We start from the raw sequence: 25,531 nt of genomic DNA on the forward strand, positions 1-25,531 counted from the left end.
CCCTAGTGTCACTACATCGACACAACGTCTCGTTCCCTCCATCAGGGAACAGAGGTTATGCAAGTAACCACGACGATATCCATGTTGAGTAAATTGACCATTGTTTTTTATTTTAATCATAGGTCGTAACATTACAATGGAAAATTCTTCACCAGTGTCCTTCTGGCTGAGAAGAACCTGACCATGGTGGGGACTCTTCGATAGAACAAGCCGGACATACCGCCTGTCATGAAGCCATCCAAATTGAGGGAGAAGCATAGCTCAGAATTTGGATTCAATGGCAACATGACCATGGTAAGCTATGTGCTGAAGAAGGGAAAGGCTGTTGTCCTCCTGAGCACTATGCATGATGAAAAAGCAGTGGATGACAATAGTGTTAAGAAGAAACCAGAAGTGATCCAGCACTATAACAAAAACAAAGGGGAGTGGACACAATGGATCAGATGGTTTGCACCTACTCAAGCGGAGAACACGGAGGTGGCCCATGGTGCTATGGCACAATGTGCTGGATGTTGCCACACTAAATGCCTACACCAACTTCACTGCACAACACCCTGATTACATGGGTGGTGTGACCAAATCACAACGGCTATTCATCAAATGTAATCTGAATCTGATTATTGTGATAGGTCACACCCAACACTCAGTAGCAGATCTATATGTTCCTTACAGTGCCACTGAATATCAAAAAAGATAAAAATGCAAATAAGTGAGTATAATATTTTGTATAAGACGCTTCACTTTTCCATTATATGTTCCACACAATATAAAGATTATGCATAGTGGCAATCTAGTAGCTTCTAGCCATTTTTTTTAATTATTACAATGATGCGGCCCACGGCACCTTCTTTTTTTTTCAACATTTGGCCCCCGACCAAAAATGTTTGGGCACCCCTGATTTAAATCCTACAACAAGGGGATTCACATCAACATTTATTTATTTACTTTCTTCTTCTTAGAAATCACTCAGTCTGTGTCCTGGATGGCCAGAATGTTGCTCCATATCTCGCTTTATAAAGTATCCACTGTCATAAGGCTTCCTTTAGGAGATAAATGAACATGTTGAAAATCATGTTTTAGTGATTCAACACTCCAGACTATCTGAATCAAATTGCTTGTGTGTGATAGTGTGTCTGATTCAGTTAATTAAATTATTTGCACATGTCTGTTCAAGTGAGTCTCTGATAGTTTTTTGGTCCAATTAAAGAGGAACACAGCTCTAACAGCTGGACTGCACAAAAACAGGAGTAACATTTCTTAAAATAGATTTATTTATTTTGATTTTTTTGCAAGTGGTTTTGCTTGCATGCTTATGTTTCTTCATCTTTTTTTTTTTCTGTCTTTCACTTTCTGGAGAATCGATTAAACAGTTGATTAATTAGACAGCATACAGTCCAGTGCACTTCCTTTCTTACTCTGTGAGTATTTTATTAATATATTCTAAATTATGTTCTATTTTTTTCTTTGTTTGTTTTAGAAAATACATTCAAATGAAAATAAAACATATGACTGTACTCATGCACACACATACACATAAAGACATTTCACATGCATAATTTAAAATATGCTTAAATAACTTCACAATTATTTGTCCAGAATTCATGATTCTGGTCTCAAAGTTTGAAAGTCTGGCATGCCTGTCGACCTCTTTAAAATGTTGTCATAAAATACTTTTTTAATGGTTTGGTGCTTTGCAGCTAACAATTTTATTTTCTATGAAAATGTTATTAACGTTCCCATTCGATTTTGAAAACGTTATTTAAAAGTTGTGGGAATGTTCAAAATTGTGTTGTTTTTTTATATCTATATTTTAAGAAAATTTCTTGGTTTTCTCTCTGGAAAATGTTTGAAAATTCTGGATTTTTGTTTTTTTTTCTTTAAAATAGTAACATTTAAAGCATGTTCCATTAACAATGTATGAATACTGTTTTCATGCTAACACTTCTATTGCTGTTGTCTGTTAATGACAGACAACTCTGAAAGAACGTTCTATTAACGTTACTACAAGAAAGTTTGTTGATAACTTAGAGATAACTTTGAGAGAATGATAACATCTGATAATATTTCCTGTTTGCTCAAATATCTTATTTGTGACCAGAAATCCCAAGGTGACCTGAGTTGGTAAAATCATCAAAAACCTTTAATAACTTTGTTTTGTGTTCATAGAGCGTAGACACACGGATACCTATCTTCCTTTAATAAGAGCAGCATTTTTACCTGACAGCTATTTTGAAATTTGTTGCAAACTGAAGTCAGGGTTATACTGAGGCCCAAAAGGGTAATGGTGATTGGGAATAAAATAGTAATAGGGAGATGGAATAAAATAATCGATGCTTTTGCATGCTCTCGCAAAACATTTGCGTTCCCTCGATATGGAGGGAATATATAAATGGCCATATACTGTATATACAGTACATGTACAATAACAGTTCAGATATTGGTGCATAGCCTATATAATATTCAAATTCAACTGTTATTTGGGAAAACATATACTACATATATATAAACTGACATTTCTGTAGCATTTTGAAATATGTTGCATATGTACAAGGATGTGAATTTTCAGTGAAAGGGTCAGCAAAAACCATATAAGAACATTTATTTTATGTGTTTTGCATATGCCAAATATCAGATTTCTGTATGGTGTGATGCAATAAAGAAAGAGTCACTGTATCATCTCACTCTTTACAAGTTTACATGGTACAGTTTTTCCACAAAAAAGTAGGCACCAACACGTCATCTAAAAAGATCTCTCATAAATGCAATAGCCTGCAGAGCATTCAAGTGCTGTATGTGTGAGCATAACAAAAAAGTTTATTGGGGGAACACAAATGTTTAGTGAGAGCATGCAAAAGCATTGATTATTTTTTCCCCTCCTTACTAATTTTTTTCATTAGTGGCTCAGTAGGGTTGTCAACTCTCACGCATTTGGATGAGAAATGCTTTGTCTCACACTCTCACAGCACCCAAGTAGGCCAACTGTAAATTAATAAAAGCCTGATGATGAATGGAAACCAATATTTCACAAGGAAACAAACATCTTCACTAGAAGGGCAGTCCAAGATCAGTAAAGTCTCCTCATGGATACAGTCACAATATTATAACTAGCTCTATAGAAATAAGACTTAATTACAACTCTAGTGCAAAAAAAAAAAAAGATATGGAACATGTGGTGATGGCGTAATGGGCTAAAGCACAGCACTGGTAAACAGGTTGCTGGTTCGATCCCCACAGCTACCACCTCATTGTCCCTGTAATATGTGCACTGTTGCTTTGGATAAAAGCATCTGCCAAATGCATTGATGTAAAATGGAACATGTTTGTAAAAACTGTGCTTTATTCAAAGTACATTATGTGATGTTTTACCTTACAATTAGATTTATTTATTTATTTAACATTTAAGTAACATTTCTTCTAATAAAATTTAAGCATTTGGGCACTGAAGACACAATTTTTTCAAGTTTAGCAAGCAGAATTTTCCCCCATTCATCCATTATGCAGGTCTTCAGCTTCAAGATTGTACGGGGCCTTCATTACCGTATTATCAGGGTTGGGGAGTAACAGAATACATGTAATGGGATTACGTATTTAAAATACAAATATAAGTAACTGTATTCTACTACAGTTACAATTTAAATCATTGGTATTTAGAACACAGTTACATTCTAAAAGTATTTTGATTACTGAAGAGATTACTTTGCATTTTATTGTCATTTGTTTCATTTAATATTTAGTTCTTTCAGATGGAGAACATTTCTACATATAAATGATGCGATCCAAAGTGCATTTGAACAGCAGTGAAACACTTTCTTATGATGTGTTACATTCATACGAGCAGACAGAGAAGTAAGTTTGAAGTAAGTTTGGAGCAGAAGAAATAGAAATAAACCTCGTGTAAATTGTCAGCTTTACACTAAGATAAAATGCTATTTCTAGCCATTTTACATGCACGTTACCAGGCACGATCATATTTTTTTATCAAGAAAATTCACGTTGGATCATAATTTCTTTTTTTCTAGTAAGATCTTTGATATTAGGGCAAAAATCATATTCTTGATAATAATTTTTGTATTGTTTTCCTGTAAAAATATCTAAAAATCCTTAAAACAAGATCAATTTGATTTCTCCTGTTTTAGAAACAACACTGCATAAGATAATTCAGTTTTTCAGAGAATGTATTTTTAACGTGTATTTTGAAAAAATCTACCAGTGCTGAAGAAGTAATCCAAAGTATTTAGAATACGTTACTGACCTTGAGTAATCTAACGAAATACATTACAAATTACATTTTACAGCATGTATTCTGTAATCTGTAGTGGAATACATTTCAAAAGTAACCCTCCCAACCCTGCGTATTATGCACTTAATAATGTGCCTCACATTCTCAATCAGAGACAGATCAGGACTGCAGGCAGGCCAATATAGCACCCGCACTCTCTGCTTACGCAGCCATGAAGTTGTATTCCTGCCAATATGTGGTTTGGTCGTACTTTAGTTTGATTTCCAATAGCACTTTGAAGTTAAAAATAAATAGATAAATAAATAATTTAAAAAGTTTCCAGATGCTCAGGTGATGAAAAATAAATCCATTATATCCAATGTAAACATGAAATACAATTAAAGGAATATTCTGGGTTCAAAACAAGTTAAGCTCAATCGACAGTATTTGTGGCATAAAGTTGATTAACACAAAAATATATTTTAACTCGTCCCTCCTTTTCTTGAAAAAAAATAAAGAAAAGAAAAAGCATAAAATTAAGGTTACAGTGAGGCACTTACAATGGAAGTGAATGAGGCCAACTTTTTAGAGGGTTTAAAGGCAGAAATGAAAAAAAAGCACTTACATTAATTCTTCTGCTAAAAATGTTGTTTAAATTGTCATTTTTAAAGTAATTTAAGGGTTTTAGGGTTTTTTGACATTACATCATCATTCACTTCCATTGTAAGTGCCTCACTGAAACCCAGATTTTTGCTTTTTTTTAAAGAAAAGGAGGGGCTTAACTTGTATTGAACCCGGAAAATTCCTTTAAGTAATTATGTTTATTATTTAGTAACTGCAGTCAATTTGAGTGTGTGGATGACTGTGTACTTTTGCCACCACAAAAGACCATTCTGACCAGGAAAAATCCTGGTTGTGCCATAGCATATGTGTGTATTAGAAATTGTGAACGCCACATTAATTGCCATGAGTGAGCATACAAATCCCTGATCGTTATTTGCATAGTATGGTTTGATTAGGTTATGTTGTGGTGTTACAAATTAAAGATAGTTCTAGTTTCAATTGCATGTGTGCATGATTGATTCACCCCATGTCATCAAATCTCACTCCAACCAGGTAACCAAAGTTGCAACTTGTCATACAGCTTTCATCTGATCTTCCCCCATTTGAACTCAGATAATCTAATGACCATGCCCATCAAAAAATATTAAAATATTTTAATAGCACAAACACCAAACAGAAATGTGAGATTGTATCTTTGCAACCCTTTCATATTTTAAAATTAAATGTAATATGTAACCCCGATATAATGCCTTGAATGTACCAGCAAAGTTTAAAGAAAGTGCCACCTACTGGATCAATGTTTTTAAATGTTGCCACATCTGCTCATAAACTTTCACAAAAATGACTTAAAACCACAGTCCTGATGTTCTTTTGTTCTTTGGATAGTGCTAAATACATTGTACATGATGTCTCTGATGGCCTGGTATTTTTATAGATTTTTTGAGCAAATATATAGTAATTTTTTTTTTAACATAGGCAGTTGCGTTCTGTGGATTTTGTGGTACTAACTGATGCTACAGTATTAAAAATATTTTCAGAAGGCTATGCTGAATGTCGGCAAATACATGATAGACAACTGCAACTTCACTTGACAGCAAACCACAAAGTACTTTTTTCATCTGTACTCGTTCAAGTATTGAATAAGTCGACACAAAAAACAAGATTCACTCCATCAGTAAATATATCAATTGCTTAATATCTGTTTTTTTTTTTTCTTTCAGTGCTGATGTCTCTCGGCTACCCTGGACACACTCAAGGTGAAACATAAATCACAAATAAATCATAACTTCATTGGGGGCCTGGGTAACTCAGCGAGTACTGACGCTGACTACCTCCCCTGGAGTCGCGAGTTCGAATCCAGGGTGTGCTGAGTGACTCCAACCAGGTCTCCTAAGCAACCAAACTGGCCCAGTTGCTAGGGAGGGTAGAGTCACATGGGGTAACAGCCTCGTGGTCACGATTAGTGGTTCTTGCTCTCAATGGGGCATATGGTGAGTTGTGTGTGGATCGCGGAGAGTAGCATTAGTCTCCACATGCTGTGAGTCTCCGCGGTGTCATGCACAATGAGCCATGTGATAAGATGTGCAGATTGATGGTCTCAGAAGTGGAGGCAACTGAGACTTGTCCTCCACCACCCGGATTGATGTGAGTAACCACACCACCACGAGGACCTAGTAAGTAATGGGAATTTGGCATTCCAAATTGGGGAGAAAAGGGGATTTAAAATAAATAAATAAATAAATAAATAAATAAATAATCATAAGTCCATATAGGTGGAATTTCAAAAATGTATTACTTTTAACATCTAATGTTAATGGATGTGTCAATATGATGTGTCTGATAACATATTTATGGATAATTCATACTTGAAAATGACATTTATAATAATACTAATAATAATAAAATCTACACATAAAGCAGTTAAATGAATTTCAGCCCATTTTAATTCTACCCTCTTAAATTCAAAAACAAATTTCAATTCTGCGTCCTGTTTGCTACCTAAACTCTGAATAGTTCAAAATCTTTGCACACAAACACATATGATTTGTGTATATTTTATTGGAGTATCTGCCATCGTCACATTGACATATTTTCCATTAAATAACAATCACTGCATGGCTGATCATAGTTTCTAGCATTGGTTTGTGTTCCTCTTTTCAATAACAAAGGTACCACATCTAAATCATATCAAAACTCGAATGTGCACTTCAAGAAGAGAATTAGCCAGGTCGGAATTAGCACGACTGGAAGATCTGACATATGTTATATCATATTATATTTGTTAAGGAACTTATGATAATAAGTTACTTTTAACCATTCTTTTATTATGTTCTAACCGGTTACCATTTGGAAAAGAGGTTGCGGAACTCCTGAACTAGAACAAAAAATTAAATTAAAAACATTTAGTTTGTAGTCCCTGCTTTAAACCCTCCAAAAAATATGTATACTTGTATGTGTTTTTTATACAGCAGGAGCCAAACATGTATTGCGCATACAGCCTGATGAACATGTGTTCAGAGGAGAGACAGTCACTCTCACATGTGACATACAGGGAGAAACACACACTGAGTGGAGATACAGCTGGATTAAAGATGGACACATTCACTCAAACACATCAACTCCAGAGTTCAAGATCAGTTCTGTTTATGAGTCTGATAGTGGTAAATACAGCTGAAGAGGAGATAAAATCAGTGACTCACAGAGATCAGACATCAGTGATGCTGTTACACTGACTGTATCAGGTGAGTGTTCACATTCAGATCGAACACAATCACTCTGTTAACAAGACGTGCCCTGTTTATCACATTCTATTAGTGTAGAATCAGGACACTGATGTAGAGGAAATCTGTTGCAGTAACAAAAATGGGCCATTCCCAACAAACATGTTTTTGTGTCAGACCGTGGTGTTTTTCAAATGTTTTTCTGTGTAAACATGTGCTGGCCAGGTGGACACATTTCACCGTTGTGCCTCATATCACTATATTTTCAGCAACTCACACAGGAACACAACACGTTTTTTTACGTTATTTTGTCAAGTTAAAAAGAACATCAGCTGTTAAAATGATTAGTAATGATTAAAATTCTTAGTTAAGCTCAAAACTATAAGTAAATACAGTGACAAAGTTACCATAAAGAAAATGCTACTTTTTGTGTAGGATGACCAGATGTTCTAAAGAAACGTTTCTTTAAACCCCATTGATAAATGAATGGAGACAGACATGAATGCCAATTATTGTATGTAATGTATTGTTTATACTATATCATAATTTACTCACAGCCACACCAAAACCAATTGTTACTGTGTCGCCCCAGAATTCAGTGTTCACTGGAGACACAATTACTCTGAGATGTGAGTTCACACACTCAACTGGATGGACGATTCTCTGGTCTAAAAACTTAAAGCATATAAATGCTGATTCTGCACAAACTGGAACATTGAGTGATGTGAAAGTCTCTAATGGAGGAAAGTATCACTGCAGGGCTCAAAGAGGAAACTACTACACACATTACAGTCATGCTGCTGTTATAACAGTAACTGGTAAGTGATGTTTTACCTTGTTTTCAGTGAGAGCTCATTTTGAGTGACTTTATTGTAATATTACTCAAATTATCATGCAACAACAATGATGATTTTCAAACATGTAGATTGTGTTCTGTGATCTTTGCACAGAGAGACCCAAACCTGATGTGCGTGTACAGCCCGATGAACATATTCATAGCAGTAGCAGCCAGAAACCAGGCTTGGGTGTGCCATGGGGAAACGTCATGGTTACTGGTGTAACCTCCATTCCCTGATGGAGGGAACGAGACGTTGGTGTCGATGTAGTGACACTAGGGGTCACTCTTGGGAGCCTGAGACACCTCTGGTCTTTGATAAAATGAAAATGAAAATTGGCGAGTGGTATTTGCATGCCACTCTCCAGGACATACGGGTATAAAAGGAGCTGGTATGCAACCGCTCATTCAGGTTTTACGCTGAGGAGCCGATATAAGGTCCGGCTATTTCAGCAGGTAGTTCAGTGTTGTGGCAGGAGGGACCCACATCTCGTTCCCTCCATTCAGGGAACGGAGGTTACACCAGTAACCATGACGTTCCCTATCTGTCTCTCACTCGATGATGGTGTCGATGTAGTGACACTAGGGGTCCCTATACAAAACGCCACAAGGCTGAACTGTGTTACGTGAACTGGCGGTGTGTGGTGGGCAGACTTGCTGTGTGCCTCATAGCCAGCACACCAGGTCGACACGTAACCTCCCCCAACACAGTTATGAGTGTCGAACGGCCCTTTTTGGGGACAAGTTGACTACCCAAAGATAGAGACAGGCTTAACCCAGTCATGGCCTCTTTTCCCCTTCTCTTTTTCCACTCCCTAAAAATGAAGGGGGATTATCCGACTGGGCCGCCAGGTCTAGTCGGGGGTGTCCCTCCCAAGGGGAAGACACCGCGGAGACCACACCTCGCCTCAAGAGGGGGGGGATATTTAAGTGGAAGAATACGTCACATGGTCTTTCCAACCATGTGGAGAGCCTTCAAGGTAGATCCTGCCCAATGGGGGAGGAGTTACTACAAACATGGAGACTGGGGCAGAGGGGCTTTGTCCAAGGAAGACGCAGTTTGCCAGCAGGGAAACGAACTAGCGGAAGATATAGATCACATGGGGTTAGCCTTACAGGGAACTGCCACATGCGGAGCACCTACCCCAGAACAGGACTCTTAGTTAGTGCATGTACTGGGCCGGCAGCGAGTCTCTCCGAAAACTCAACTGCCACAGGGCTCAGAGGAACTCAACCAGGGAACAAAGTCTGTGAACAGTACTGGGAATTAATGGCGCACATCTTCAGCTCCAAGGAAGGTGGAAGGCGCTATGTGCAAGTGATACACCCGGCCAGCTATCCCGGGCTTATCCGCTTGTGTTGACTGCGCATCTCTGGGGGTCTTCCTGACGGGAAGAACACCACTTAGCGAACAGATGCCACTTAAAGGCATACAGGCACCTCGTAGAGGGAGCCCTAGCCTGAGTGATCGTGTCTACCACCACAGGTGGGAGACAGCTTAGGTCTTCCGTGTCCCGTCCAGGGGCCAGACATGGAGATTCCAGAGGTCTGGGCACGGGTGCCAGATGGTGCCCCTTCCCTGAGAAAGAAGGTCCTTCCTCAGGGGAATTTGCCAGGGGGGAGCTGTCGTGAGGAGCGTGAGGTCCGAGCACCATGTCTGGGTGGGCCAGTAGGGTGCTACCAGGATGACCTGCTCCTCATCCTCCCTGACCTTTCACAGGGTCTGTGCAAGCAGGCTCACTGGGGGAAATGCATATTTGCAAATGCCAGGGGGCCAGCTGTGTGCCAGCGCGTCTATGCCAAGGGGGGCCTCGGTCAGGGCATACCAGAGCGGGCAGTGGGGAGGATTACTGGGAGGCGAACAGGTGCACCTGTGCCTGTCGAATCGACTCCAAATCAGCTGGACCACCTGAAGGTGGAGTCTCCACTCTCCCCTAAGGGTAACCTGTTGTGACAGCGCGTCCACTGTAGTGTTGAGGTTGCCCGGGATGTGAGTGGCTTGCAGCGACTTGAAGTGCTGACTCCAGAGGAGGAGATGGTGGGCGAGTTGTGACATACAATGAGAGCACAAACCACCTTGGCAGTTGACATATGCTACCGTTGTTGTGTTGTCTGTCTGAACTAACACGTACTTGCCCTGGATCAACGGCCGAAACCTCTGCAGGGCGAGCAGAATTGCCAACAACTCAAGGCAGTTGACGTGCCAATGCAGTCGTGGACCTGTCCAGAGGCCCGTTGCAAACAGTGCCCCAGCCCGTTTTGGAGGCGTCTGTCGTGACCACGACGCACCTGGGGACCAGTTCTAGAGGAACACCTGCCCGTAGGAACAAGAGGTCGGTCCAAGGGCTGAAAAGACGGTGACAGACCAACGTGATGGCCACGCGGTGTGTCCTATGGCGCCATGGCCATCTTGGGACTCGAGTCTGGAGCCAGTGCTGAAGCGGCCTCATATGCATCAACCCGAGCGGGGTGGCCACTGCCGAGGATGCCATATGCCCCAGGAGCCTCTGAAAAAGTTTCAGTGGAACCGATGTTTTCTGTTTGAACGCCTTCAAACAGGCCAGCACCGACTGGGCACGCTCGTTTGTAAGGCGTGCCGTCAAGGAGACTGAGTCCAACTCCAAACTGAGAAAAGAGATGCTCTGAACCGGGAGGAGCTTGCTCTTTTCCCAGTTGACCCAAAGCCCTAGTTGGCTGAGGTGTGAGAGCACCAGGTCCCTGTGTGCGCACAACATGTCTCGAGAGTGAGCTAGGACTAGCCAGTCATCGAGATAGTTGAGAACGCGAATGCCCACCTCCCTTAACGGGGCAAGGGCAGCCTCTGCGACCTTCATAAGGACGCGAACTGCAGGAAGGGTCTGTGTCGAGGAAGGATCGAGGCATGGAAGTACGCATCCTTCAGGTCTACCACCGCGAACCAATCTTGATGCCGGACGTACGCCAGAATGCGTTTTTGCATCAGCATCTTGAATGGGAGTCTGTGTAAAGCCTAGTTCAGAACTCACAGGTCCAAGATTGGCCTCAACCCACCGCCTTTTTTCGGTACGATGAAGTAGGGGCTGAAAAACCCCTTCTTCATCTCGGCTGGAGGGACAGGTTCTATCGCGCCCTTCCGTAGGAGGGTAGTGATCTCCGTGCAAGGTAGCATCGTTTTCGTCTTTCACCAAGGTGAAGTGGACACCGCTGAACCTGGGCGGATGCCCGGCGAAGTGAACCGTGCAGCTGAGTCGGACGGTCTGGACCAGCCCTCGTGACGGATTGGAAAGCGCAAGCCATGCGTCCAAGTTCCGCACAAGGGGGACCAAAGGGAGAACGTCATCGGATGTACCGGCAGGTGGGGCCTCGCAGTGGGGCAGAGCTCGAGGTGCCACACCACGTTGTGGCCGTGCTGAGTCTAAGGACATTGAAGCACTTACCTGGCTCCTTGTGACCACCCCGGAACAGCCTGGGACGGGGGAGGAAGAGGCTTGTCCTCGTGACCCGTGGAGACTGTCACATCGGGGGCAGATTTGTGCCACAGCTGGGTGCTCAGGGGCAGGAGACCGCCACTGGAGCGCCAAACCTGCCAAATAGAGTGGTGGACGGTGGTCATGATGACGGCCGTACACACCGGATACAGTTCCTGCATCAATCCCGGGGCGGAACTAACCTCATGCAGTTCCTTTAGCGCCATGGCGGACTTGCAGGAGAGCCATGGCGTGCAGGGAGGAGGCGGCTTGTCCAGCGGCACCGTAGGCCTTGGCCATCAGAGATGATGTAAACCTACAGGCCTTGGATGGGGGCTTTGGGCACCCGCGCCAGGTGATGGTGCTCTGCGGGCATAGGTGCACCGTGAGCGCCTTTATCCACCAGGGGATTGCCGAATAGCCCTTGGCCGCCCCACCATCGAGGGTAGTGAGGGCAGGGAAGCTGAGAAGATCGGGACCGGGCAGAAAAAAGTGCCTCCCACGACCTTGTCAGCTCTTCATGCACTTCCTGGAAGAAAGGAACGGGGGCAGGGCGTGGCTTTGAGCGGCGCCGCAAGCCAAGGAACCAGTCACCGAGCCGCGAGGGTTCAGGGAAGAGCAGTGAAATCCACTCTAACCGACGATCGCGGCTGCCCGGGAAAGCATGTCATCATCTCCGCGTCAGCCTGTGACTGGGCAATCGACCCCGAAGGGAGGAGCATACTCTCTAATGCTGTGCTCGAGAGCTCATCACTTTTGCGGGCTCCGAATAAGAGGTCGAACTCGCCGTGAGACGAGCCGGCGGACTCACCCGGAAGCCCGATCGGGGCAGACGAGCATGCTGGGGAATGGAAGGTCCGCGGGGGGATACCCAGCGGAGGCGGTCCCATTGGGGTCCCCAAATCGCCCCCAGTGCTAGCCGCGCTGGCCTCATACCCGTGGGTAAAAGGACCGAGGCGGGAGCCTCTGGGGTGGCTCGCTTTCTTACGAAGACGAGCCGCGACCGCAACGTTGCCATGGACATATTCTCGCAATGAGAACATGATCATCCACGAACGCTGTCTCCGCGTGAGCAGTGCCCAGACACGAAAGACAGTGATCGTGACCGTTAGAAGGCGAGAGATAACGAGCACAACCAGGAATAACACACAATTGGAAAAGCATCTTTAAAAAGACGCGTCTTTAAAAAGACGTTCCGTGTGTGCGCTCTTTTAGAGAAATATATACTCTTTTAGGGGGGAAAAATGCTCTTTCAGAAAATATACTCTCTAGTTTTTCTGCCGATGCGCCCAGGGGCGTTCTCTGCAGTGCACCAGTGCAGAAGGGGGAGAAGCCGCTGAAATGCGCCGTCAGATCCAGCAGAGGTGAATGAACAGTAGTATTCAGCTCAATGAGCATGACCGTTCGGCTCCAAAGAGAAAATCTGAATGAGTAGTTGCATACCAGCTCCTTTTATACCCGTATGTCCGGGGGAGTGGCATGCAAATACCACTCGCCAATTTTAATTGGCCTTTTATCAAAGACCAGAGGTGTCCCTGGCTCCCAAGTGTGACCCCTAGTGTCACTACATCGACACCAACGTCGAGTGAGTGACAGATAGGGAACTGGGTGTGCAAGAACTATTTTTCAGTCCTGTGTTGCTTTATAATGACTTAAGAAATCAATGAAACTTGTATAATTTCCAAAATATACTGAAGACACATGTAAATGTTGGGACATTTTGTACTATACATACACTGACAAAAATACACAGGATTTCATATTCACGGGCCTGGAAACTTAATTTTGGATAAGAAACATGCATAATTCTTTGGATTTAGGGAGTACAGGGAAGTTTTGTTCATTTGTGACAGCAAAAGTATGCAAAACAATAATAGTAATTTTACATTAATTATTGAGCCACAATAAATGCAGGTTATCATCATATCTGACTTGATGCAAACTAACAAACAAATAGTAAGTAGACCATCTAAGTGTAATAGACTTGGACACATTTCTTAATTTAAGTGTGTGCTTGTTTTGCGATTTGCTCCTTTTGTGAGATGTAATCGAAGACGGCCTCTGTAACACATTCGATATTATTATAGTCATCAATATTATTAAATAGCCATAATCAATGCACTGATGTTTTAGCATCATATTGATACATTTGTACACCCCCACACAGGGGCGTAGATTCTGGGAGATGGAGGGAGGTAACCCACCAATAATCAAGACTAGCAAGTACAACACCCCCCACCCCCATCCCCTGCCTCACAATACAACCCCACCAATGTTCAAACCCTATAAATGCCCTTGCCCCACAAACTATTATTAAGCATCAAGTAGTCATTTCATTTTGGTGTGCAAGGTGATGTTGTGGGTTGTATTTGTACACCCTGGCACACCCGTAGCTATGCTAATGATTAAGAGGAGAGACACGTAATCCTGAGTATTTAACATATGCATGTGTGCATCCATCGAGTTGCATATATGCGTGATTATTTCAGAAATATGTGCGGATCCATTGAGTTTCACGTTTGAACAGTAATTTTCTAATTTAAGTACATGTGAGTCGATCCATTTTTCGCATATGCACGAGAGGGAGTGGCTGGTAACTTTTTACCTCCACAGACTATGAAAGTATGTTTTTCTTAAGAATAGGCTATGTACATGCTACGTGTTTTTCACAAGTATCTGATCATTCATCAAGTGACATTAATGCTCGAGCATTTTCTAAGTACACAGTATATGTGCATCCATGGGGTTGCTGGCAGGTGTGTGAAACTGTGCATTAAGTTTCACGTTTTCGTGAGCCATTTTCAAATATTTGAGTAGGCAAGATGGTTCGTAAGTTAATATTTTTCAGGGTATTTCTTTAGGTCAGCTCCTGCATAGGCACCATACAAAACTCTATATTGCACATTTTAACTGTAATTACAAAGAAAAAAAGTACACATTTGTGTACTTTTTACTCAACACCTTAGTTGCTTAGATATACTAGCCCCTGTGACAACTTCCCCATGTGGCATCTTGTCCTGGTCTCCCCTATTTCAGTGTATGTGTATGTATGCATGTGTGTGTGTGTTTGTGTGTGTGTGTATGCAGTTGTTTAACACATGCATTAAGTGCAGTTTGATTTACTATATTTACATTTACATTTATTCATTTGGCAGACGCTTTTATCCAAAGCGACTTACAAAATAGGAAAACATAAGCGAATCATCTTAAGGAGACAGTGGTATGAAAAGTGCTGTATTACAAAGTTTCACTTGTATCATAATAGTATTCAGAACAGAATAAAGTGCAACAGGAAATTATTATTTTTATTTTTATTTTTTTTTAATGACAGGTTAAGTGCTCATGGAAAAGTCATTTTTTGAACACAGAGAGTGAGTCAGCTTCACGGATGGAGTTGGGAAAATCGTTCCACCAACGTGGTATGATGAAGCTGAAAGTCCGGGAAAGTGTTTTGGTGCCTCTTTGTGTTGGTACAACAAGGCGACGTTCCTTAGCTAACCGCAGGCTTCTAGTGGGCGTGTAGCTCTGTATAAATGATTTTAGGTATGCTGGAGCAGACCCAGTGACTGTTCTGTATGCCAGCATCAGAGCCTTGAATTTGATACGTGCATCAACAAGTAGCCAGTGGAGAGAGACAAGGAGTGGTGTAACATGCTCTCTTTGGTTCATTAAAGACCAGACGTGCTGCTGCATTCTGGATCATTTGCAGGGGTCTAATTGCACATGAAGGGAGGCCTGCAATGAGAGTGTTACAGTAGTCCAGTCTAGTTATGACAAGTGACTGGACAAGCAGTTGTGTGGCATGTTCAGAGAGGAAGGGTCTTATCTTCCTGATATTGTAGAGTGTAAATCTACATGATCTTGCGGTCTTTGAGATGTGGTCTGTGAAATTTATTCTGTTGTCGATGGTTACCCCTAGATTTCTGACCGATTTGGAAGGCGTTACTGTAGTTGCACCCAGCTGCACGGTGATGTTGTGTTCAACAGCAGGGTTGGCTGGAAAGACAAGGAGTTCAGTCTTGGCTGGGTTGAGTTGAGTTGCAGGTGGTGCTCCTTCATCCGGGCCGAGATGTCTGCCAGGCAGGCAGAAATTCGAGCTGTCACTGTGGTGTCGTTGGGCTGGAAAGACAAGTAGAGTTGCGTGTCATCAGTGTAGCAGTGGTAAGAGAAACCATGTGCCTGAATGATGGATCCCAGTGATGTTGTGTATATAGAGAAGAGAAGTGGCCCAAGTACTGATCCCTGAGGTACCCCAGTAAGTAGCTGATGTAGCTTGGATACCTCACCTCTCCAGGCTACCTTGAAGGACCTACCTGAAAGATAGGATTTAAACCAGTCAAGCACAGTTCCTGTGATGCCCAGCGAGGAGAGGGTAGAGAGTAAGATCTGATGGTTGACTGTGTCAAAGGCTGCAGAAAGGTCCAGAAGAATCAGGCCCGTCTCAGTGACTCAGTGAAAGACAGCAGGGCAGTCTAAGTGGAGTGTCCACTTTTGAAGCCTGACTGATTGTAATCCAGCAGCTTGTTCTGTGAGAGATAGGCAGCGATTTGATTGAAAACTGCCCTTTCAAGTGTTTTTGCCATGAATGGGATGAGAGAGACTGGTCTGTAGTGTTCTATTTGTGTGGGATTAAGTGCGGGTTTCTTCAGCAGCGGGGTTACTCGAGCCTGCTTAAATGTAGTGAGAAAAGTGCCTGTAAGTAGAGATGTATTAATTATGTGTGTGAGTGCAGGTAGGATGGATGGAGAAATGGCCTGGAGAAGGTGAGAAGGAATGGGGTCAAGGGAACAGGTGGTGGGGTGGTTGGAGAGGAGGAGTTTAGAGACCTCAGTGTCAGTCAGAGGAGAGAACATAGAGACAGAAGAGTTGCATACAGGAGACAGGTGTTTGACAGGGTGTGGTGCTGAGAATGTATCGCTGATGGTTGTAACCTTATTAGTAAAAAATGTGGCGAAGATATCTGCTGTCAGTGATGTGTCTTGTGTGTGGAGGGGGAGGGCAGAGAAGTGTGTTGAATGTTCTAAACAAGCTGCGAGTGTCTGTGGTGCTGTTGATCTTGTTCTGGTAATAGGAGGTTTTTGCAGATTTAAGGTTATCTGAAAAAGTTGCAAGCAGAGACTAATATTTACCTAGATCTGCTGGATCTTTAGATTTCCGCCATCTCCTCTCAGCTGCCCTAAGGTCAGTCCGATGTTCACGAAGGACGTCAGACAGCCAGGGGCTGGGTGGTGTAGCACGTGCTGGCCTAGAGGAGATAGGTGTTGTCTAGACAGGTTGTTAAAGTAGAGCTTAGTGTGTCTGTGGCAGTGTTTACATCAAGCGTGGTAAATACATTTAGTGTGGGAAGAGAGGTAGAGACAGCAGTGGAAAGGTATGAGGGTGAAAGAGAACGGAGGTTATGGCGAAAGGAAACCAAAGGTGGAGACTGTTTTAATGTAGATGGGAGGGTCATGTTGAATTGAACAAAGTAGTGATCATAGACATGTAAAGGAGTAACAAGAATATTTGAGTTGGTACAGTTACGTGTAAAAATGAGGTCCAGCTGGTTGCCCGATCTGTGAGTTGCTGTGGTGTGTAGTTTTTCCAAGTCAGATGAGGCCAGGAGAGTATTCAGTTCAGTGGCCTGGGGCTTGTCTTGGTGTATATTGAAATCACCAATAACCACAAGTGGCCTACCATCCTCCAGCAAGGAGGACAGCAGGACATCCAACTCCTCAAGAAAGTTTGTCAGCTGACCCGGAGGGCGATAGATGACAACAACATTTATTTATGTGGGTTGCATTGTAGTAATAGCATGGAATTCAAAACTAGTATTGTTACATAGTGAAGAGTGTGGTGAAAAAGTCCAGTTGTTATGAATGAGCAAACCTGTTCCCCCACCCCTATCGGTGTGTCGAGAGGTGTGAGAGAAGGATAAGTTGTTGGAGAGAGCAGCAGGTGTTGCTGTATCCTCTTGATGTATCCATGTTTCTGTCAGTGCCAGGATGCTGAGGGTGGACTGCATGGCAAAGGCTGGAATGAAGTCAGCTTTGTTCACAGCTGACTGGCAGTTCCAGAGTCCCACTGAGAAAGAGAGCAGAGCAGGTGCTGAAGTGCAAAGTGGCCATAGGTTGTGTGGGTTGTGTTTGGTCTTGCATCAATATCGTGTAAACGGTCTGAAACAGATAACAGGGATGTGCATGAAGGCATGTGTTATTCGTGAAGTAGACATGTTAGTATATAGAAGGAAAATAAGACAAGAGATACAATAATCAGATACTTAAGTGCTATGGTGAGTGAAGCCTTGTCGGTGTCCTTGCACGGTGAACTCGCACAGGTAGACTCGCTGGTCTTTACCCAAGTAGGTCTTCATACGAGGAGGGCTTTACACGAGGGCTACCACTTCCGCTGCCGGTTCCGCGTCAGCATTCAAGTCAAATATATACACGGCGATAACGAGCCGTTCAATGAAAAAAGCAGGACACGACTTAATGCTATTTAACACAACAAAGCTAGTCACGTGGTCAACCGAAACTAACACCGCAAATAAATTATGCTGCACTTTAGCAATAAATAATACTATAAAACAAGTGAAGCACTGTTTATAGACACTAAAAACCACGATAGTTTTACACACACTAGACAACCAACGCTAAATCTAGCAGTGAATAACCTGGGACAAGTCAATATATATATGTATATATATATATATATATATATATATATATATATATATATATATATAAGCAATATCACACAAGAGTAAGAGTGCGATATGGCCCTACATCAGCACCTACGGCACTCGGCCTGTGGCCTTGTGCCTGCGGCCGAATCACAGCAGTGCTGATTTAGGGCCATATCGCATAATTGTGTGTGTGACAGTTCAATGAACAAGTAAATAAAAAAAAATAAATACATGTAAAAAAAAAAAGTAGGAAAAACTGAGTTCAGTCACAAAAAAATGCATTTGTGCATGGAACTACTTTTTTATGTGACGGATCAGAATCTGCCATTGCTGGTTCAAAACAAATGATGCGTCCAATCCTCCGTTAGCAATTAAAAAATGTCACTAGCCCATCTAGCACAAACCAGCCCACCAACAATCATGCCATGGTCCAAATCACTGAGATCAAATTTTTTCCCCATTCTGATGGTTGATGTGAACATTAACTGAAGCTCCTGACACATATATGCTTGATTTTATGCACTGTACTGCTGCCACATGATTAGCTGATTAGATAATCGCATGGATGATTGTTGGTGCCAGATGGGCTGGTTTGAGTATTTCTGTAACTGCTGATCTCCTGGGATTTTCACACACAACAGTCTCTAGAATTTACTCCGAATGGTGCCAAAAACAAAAAAAACATCTAGTGAGCGGACGTTCTGTGGATGGAAATGCCTTGTTGATGAGAGAGGTCAACAGAGAATGGCCAGACTGGTTTGAACTGACAAAGTCTACGGTAACTCAGATAACCATTCTGTATAATTGTGGTGAGAATAATATCACCACACAAGATGGCGCCGTGTATGGTTGCTGCGTTGCGAGCTCCGACACAACATTGCAGTTTTTTGTTTGTTTTGTTTACAGTTCTTATGTTTTTTGTCTTGGATGTTGTCTGCCTTATTGCCTATGACAGACAAACAATTTTGGACATTGGTTCTGCAATTGCACACCATAAACCGGACATCATATTCCTCAATGCCGACCCGCTGTTTACAAACACGGCAGTGGAGCCCTTTGTCTGGGCAGCCCGGCCGTGGAAACGCAGAAGGAAAAGGGGAAGGAGAGCCGGCGTTCTCATCAGAGTAAAACGTCGTGCAAATCAACCCCCGCTACCCAGTATTCTATGGCAAACGTTCAGTCTCTAGAAAACAAGCTCTGCGAGCTGAGAGCACGGATCTCTTTCCAACGAGAGACAAGGGACTGCTGCATTATCTGCCTTATGGAAACTTGGATGTCTGCTGAGATTCCAGATTCAGCCTTCGAACCCGCGGGGTCCTCCGTGCACCGAGCGGACAGAGCGAAAGACCTCTCAGGTAAAAGCAGAGGTGGTGGTGTATGTTTTATGATCAACAAATCCTGGTGTGATCACAGGAATGTACATTCTGTCAAGTCTTTCTGCTTTCCTGATCTGGAATTTCTTATGCTTCTGTGTCGACCATTCTGACTACCGAGGGAATTCACAGCGGTCATTATCACAGCTGTGTACATCCCACCACAAGCCGACACAGACCGGGCACTCAAGGAACTGTATGGGAGTGTAAGTGAGCAGGAAACTGCGCACCCTGAGGCCGTGTTCATTGTGACCGGGGACTTTAACAAAGCCAATTTCAAATCAGTCGCACCAAAATACCACCAACGCATCAGTTTCAACACAAGAGGGACCGGGTTTTGGACCATTGCTACTCTCCCTTCCAGGATGGCTACAAATCCCTCCCCCGCCCACCATTTGGCAAATCGGACCACTCTTCAATTCTGCTTCTGCCTGCTTACAGGCAGAAACTGAAACAGGAAGCACCCACCCTCAGAACGATCCAGTGCTGGTCGGACCAATCAGATTCAACGCTACAGGATAAACAAGCCAGTTATGTTCTCCACAGAACTATCAGAGCAGCCAAATACCAGTACAGGGACAAGAAAGAAGGACAGTTTAACACCACCAAAATTTGTGGATTATTATCTGAACTGTATTTGCCTGTGAATTACTTACCTGGTTCCATCCGCCATTGCTCCTGCCCACGTTGATCGGCATTCTAATTGTGTTTTCTCTGCCCAGTGTGTTCCCACCGCAGATACCGGTGTGTGGACCTCTGCCTAGTGGATTTTACCTTGTGGATTATTATCTGAACTGTTTACCTGTGGATTACTTACCTGGTTCTAGCTGCCTTCACTCCTGTCCACATTGATCTGCATCATTACCCTCCTATTGACTGTTTGTTTCTCCTCTCGCCATCTTCGTTTGGATTTATTCTGTTTTGCCCTGTGTGCTTGTCAATAAACTGAACTCATTTTTTCACCACATCCTTGGTTCTTTCTGATGTTCCTGACAATTTCAGCACCACACCAGCTCTGCAACACTCGCAGGGCGAACAGTCCTGTGCATCAGAAAAACATTCCCACTATTCGCAAGATTATTTAACAATCATACAGGCATCTCAATAGTGAAACAGAAAATCATAAGTTTCTCCCTCTGACAACAGATTTTGTTTTATGCAAGCATGAGCGAAACAGAAAAAGATGTCTTTGTTGATCCTTGCGCTGTCACGGGTTTTGTAAAGTTTTGATGCCGGTATATTTTACCCTTACATCTGTGAGGAGAGCAGCACTGGTGTATACGTATATCTCTCCTGTATGTCTCTCTGATCAGTGGTGTTGAAATGGCGAATCAAACTGATATTTAATGACCGATTTTGTATCCAGGCAAACAAAAGGCATGGGTTTCCCCTGTGTACATTAATGTTAGTGCGCACTAGCTCGCTGACTAGCTGAGGTAAAATTGTGCACAATATACCTTACAAATGATGAACAAGTGTTAGATGTTGCATGCTTGAATCCTACAGTGATCAGCAGGTCTGCTAAGAACAAGCGACCTCTTCTGGTGGATAGTTGTAATAATATTATAGCCTGAATGCAATCTTTACATAATCCCTTTCTTCAGTCAAATAAAATCAATCCTCAGTCTTGTCCAGCAGGCTGCCAGTTGCCCATCCCTGGTGTAGGATGTCATAGGAACTCTAAACACAACAAAATGCTGCAGTGATGCCACTATGCTGTATGGTAGCATTAAAACATGGGTGTCAAATTATCTGCCACCATTTGCACTTAGTGTAAATAACATCTGTCGCAATTTGCACATTATGTAAATTGCATCTATCACTTTTTGCACTTAGTGTAAATAGCATCTGTCGCCTCTTCAAAAAAAAAGTTTCTCTGATTTCTGTTTGTGAAGGAAAAAAATGCTAGCAAAGTTTCTGACTAGCCCTCACACAGTGTGTGTTTTTGTCTTCCCAAAACACACACTGCAATTATTCGAACGCTGATCTGGATGCATAATGTTATGTGTGCAAGTCTCTCTGTTTAATTATAATTGGCTAAAGTGTGTGTGTGTGTGTGTGTGTGTGTGTGTGTGTGACAGTGAAAAAAACTGTCATGGTTAATTTAACTGCAAGAATTTAGAATCTATCATTAAAAACCATGACATGTTTTATTTACACGTGGCAAAAATATTATGTACAGTATATAATATATACAGTAATATAACATAGAGTATTTTGCCATGTAAGCCTATATCTTTTGCTTGTGCCTGGGTGGTTAGAGCAGTGGTTATTATGGTTACGAACAGTGGCCACATGGTGCTTGGCCAGGTGTCGCGAACTGAATATGAACATTCAATTCATGTGATACTGGGGCTTACACACAAACTCCAAAACATAACAGAGGAATTCGATCTACTAGACTTGTATTCACTGAAAAAGCGACTTAAATCAGCTGTTTGTGAGCATTTCAATGACTCACCTAAGATGACAGATGGAAAACATGCAGACAGAAGTCATATAGCCTAAAGATACACATCCTACACGGGGACATGATGTTCCATTAATCGTCCAACAACAAACTAGTGAGATGACTGAGTCATTCATTTCGTTCGTAAACGAGTTTACCAGTATGTTCAGTTCGTTCATGAATAACATCTCATCTCGTTCAGACTCAAAGACGACTACTGGTTCAGTGAAGGGACATATTCGTTCAGCGGGTCGAACCATTGATATTCTCCTTCACTGTCATGCTACATAAAAATACTGATGTAAACTCAACAGAACAGTAGCTACATTTACACTATATGGCCAAAAGTTTGTGGACACCCCCTTCTAATTAACGAATTTGGTTACTTCATTAAATCCAGTAAAGAAAAATCTTAACTTTTCATTATGTAATGGCTTGAGTTTGTGTTCTTCCAAATTTGTGGCAACTGTTTGGGGATAGCCCTTTTCTGTTCCAGCATGACAATGCCCCAGTGAACAAAGTGATATCGATAAAGAAATGGTTTACTGTGTCTGGCGTGGAAGAAATTGACTGGCCTGAACTCTTTGAAGTAGTTTAAGCAGTTATTTTTCTTTCCATAAGAGCAAAATCTGTACATTATTCCAAACTTTTTGCCACCAGTGTACATATTTCATCATATGAGGTTTAATGAGGAATAAGGTTTATTATTATTTACAAGATATGAAGCTGGAGACATGATGTATGTGCGGACAGAGCACATGTCCATACTGTCGCATTTTCTTTGTGTGCCCTCATTTCAATTTAGAACACTTGATTAACTAATCAAAATAACAAAACATGCAATGAATTGAGGATACAAATATGGATGAATATTGTCAATGATGAAAAATTTAGATGGATCAATTATTTTTTGTATATTTCACCTCTAGAGGCCACTGTTATACTGTACAACCAAGCCTTTCTAACTGTAAAATCCTCCAGTGTTGGCCACAGAGGAATGATAATAATAATAATAAACACACACACACAATTATTGGCAACTTTTTAGAACTATCGGTTATCGACACCGATTAATCTGTAAAAATAATATATCGGTTACAGCAAGGCATTTGCAATTGAAGTGAATTTGGCCAGTACATAACATTAAAATACACAGTTTCAAAAAGTATAGCCACAAGACATAAACATTATACATCTTAAAATGATTTAAGTGTGCTTAAAAATTGCTTTCCAACCTTATCAGTTAAAGTCATATTCACTATTACAACTTTGTTGTATTGACGGTGCAACACGCCAGCAAAACCTATGTGATTTTACACTAATAGATATGTAGAACAGATATTTTATCACACTAGAGTCACGTTAATACATAAAATGTTTAGCTATACTTTTGAAACAGTGTGTCTGTATTTTGATTTCTATGGACTGGCCCCAATTACTTCCATTGTTAGTGCTTTACTGAAACAGCAATTTTTAAATAAATGAGGGATGTGCCGAAAAATACATCTGTTAATCAACATTATGTAACAAGTAGTGTCGATTGAGCTTAACTTATATTGAACCCAGAATATCATTTTAAGACTAACGAGGCAACTAGTTATTCAGACAACTCACCGCCTAGGTGATGTTGAAAATATTTGCACATCGATAGCTTACATTAGATACAAAAGATAATATAAAGTTCATAGTAGTAGTTTCTCAGTCATTGCAATATTTTTCTAAAAATGATTTCAGGACACTTCAAGCCCTTCATGATGTCCTGAAGATGAGCATCGAGGAACTGAATTCAGAATTTGAGGAAAAGCATCAAAGTCTCACTGGTCAAATTGAGGAGCTGAATAAGATCACAGACAGCCTTGAGTACATGCATAAGGCAACTACAGTGGGCAGTCTGACAGGGGCAGTAATGGGAGCAGCTGGAGGAATCACATCCATAGTGGGTCTGATTTTAGCTCCTTTCACTCTCGGTGTTTCATTAGCTGTCACAGGTATGGGTGTTGGCATTGCAGTAGCTGGTGGAGCAACAGGTGCAGCCTCTAACATCACTAACATGGTAAAGCAGAAAAACCTGCGTCAAAGCATCCAGGAGATCATCAACGATTACCAGAACACAATCAACCCAATGGTGGAGTATCTGAACCATTCGTACAAACAACGAAGATGGTGAAAGCATCGAGCAATTTTGTCTGGACAAAATCTTGAGCAGCACAAACACAGTGCTGTATTCCGCCATTGTAGTTTTGAATGTCTCGCGCGTTGTTTTGATGTACTTGCGCGCATGCCTATAGACTGAACACATGATAAGCGTGTGCGTGACGTCATCTTTTTCACAAATTTGTGTATTTGCATGTTTACACGGAGACGATAACGGCATCATTTTTAAAAACTTGCACTTTGAAACCCATTTTGCATTTTCAGGCCCCAAAATGTCATTGTCGTGTAAACAAACAGCCAAAATGCATAAAAAGTTTTCCGTTTGTAGTTGAAAACATTGTCATGTAAACGGCCCCTCAGGCACATAAGATGTTTCACAAAAGCATTTGTCTTAAGATGGTTATTTAAATCTTCAGCTTTAGTGTGTCAATAGGAAATATAAATGTTAGACTCCCAAACATTACTTTTGTAAATAGAAAAGATTAGAATAGAAGAACAGGGAGCCCTGCAACAGGTGTCATTGCCCCCACAAAGCCTCCCACTGAACATCATGTCAGTCTGAGATTACATAAAGAGACAGAAGCAATTGAGACAACCTAAATAGATAGAAGAACAGGGAGCCCTGCAACAGATGTCATGGCCCCCACAGAGCCCCCCACTGAACATCATGTCAGTCTGAGATTACATAAAGAGACAGAAGCAATTGAGACAGATTAAATAGATAGAAGAACTGTGGTGAATTCTCCAAGATGCTTGGAACATCCTATCTGCCAACAACCTAGAAAAACTGTATCCAGGTGTACGCAGGAGAATTGGTGCTGTTTTAAAGGCAAAGGTGGTCACACCGAATATTGATTTAGCTTTTTTATGTTTACATACTATTTATGTCATTATTTTTGAAGACATTCTCACTATGCAACATTTTTCACAACTGCCTAAAACTTTTGCACAGTACTGTAAATATATATATATATATACAGGGTTGGGAGGGTTACTTTTAAAATGTATTCCACTACAGATTACAGAATACATGTTGTAAAATGTAATTTGTAACGTATTCCGTTAGATTACTCAAGGTCAGTAATGTAATCTAAATACTTTGGATTA

The 25,531-nt window shown here is 41.9% G+C and overlaps 1 protein-coding gene across 1 annotated transcript in view; it reads left to right on the top strand.

Annotated features, from left to right (window-relative positions):
* Positions 1-285: 285 nt before the first annotated feature.
* LOC127440295 (sialoadhesin-like) overlaps positions 286-25,531 on the top strand; it is a 39,609-nt gene continuing 14,363 nt past the window's right edge. Inside the window, exons 1-3 of the mRNA XM_051696794.1 lie at positions 286-487; positions 7,252-7,443; positions 8,061-8,321. Coding sequence (XP_051552754.1) covers positions 286-487; positions 7,252-7,443; positions 8,061-8,321 — 655 coding nt within the window. The remainder of the gene's footprint in view (positions 488-7,251; positions 7,444-8,060; positions 8,322-25,531) is intronic.

This window comes from Myxocyprinus asiaticus, chromosome 1 (assembly GCF_019703515.2).
Source record: "Myxocyprinus asiaticus isolate MX2 ecotype Aquarium Trade chromosome 1, UBuf_Myxa_2, whole genome shotgun sequence".
NCBI lineage: Eukaryota > Metazoa > Chordata > Actinopteri > Cypriniformes > Catostomidae > Myxocyprinus > Myxocyprinus asiaticus.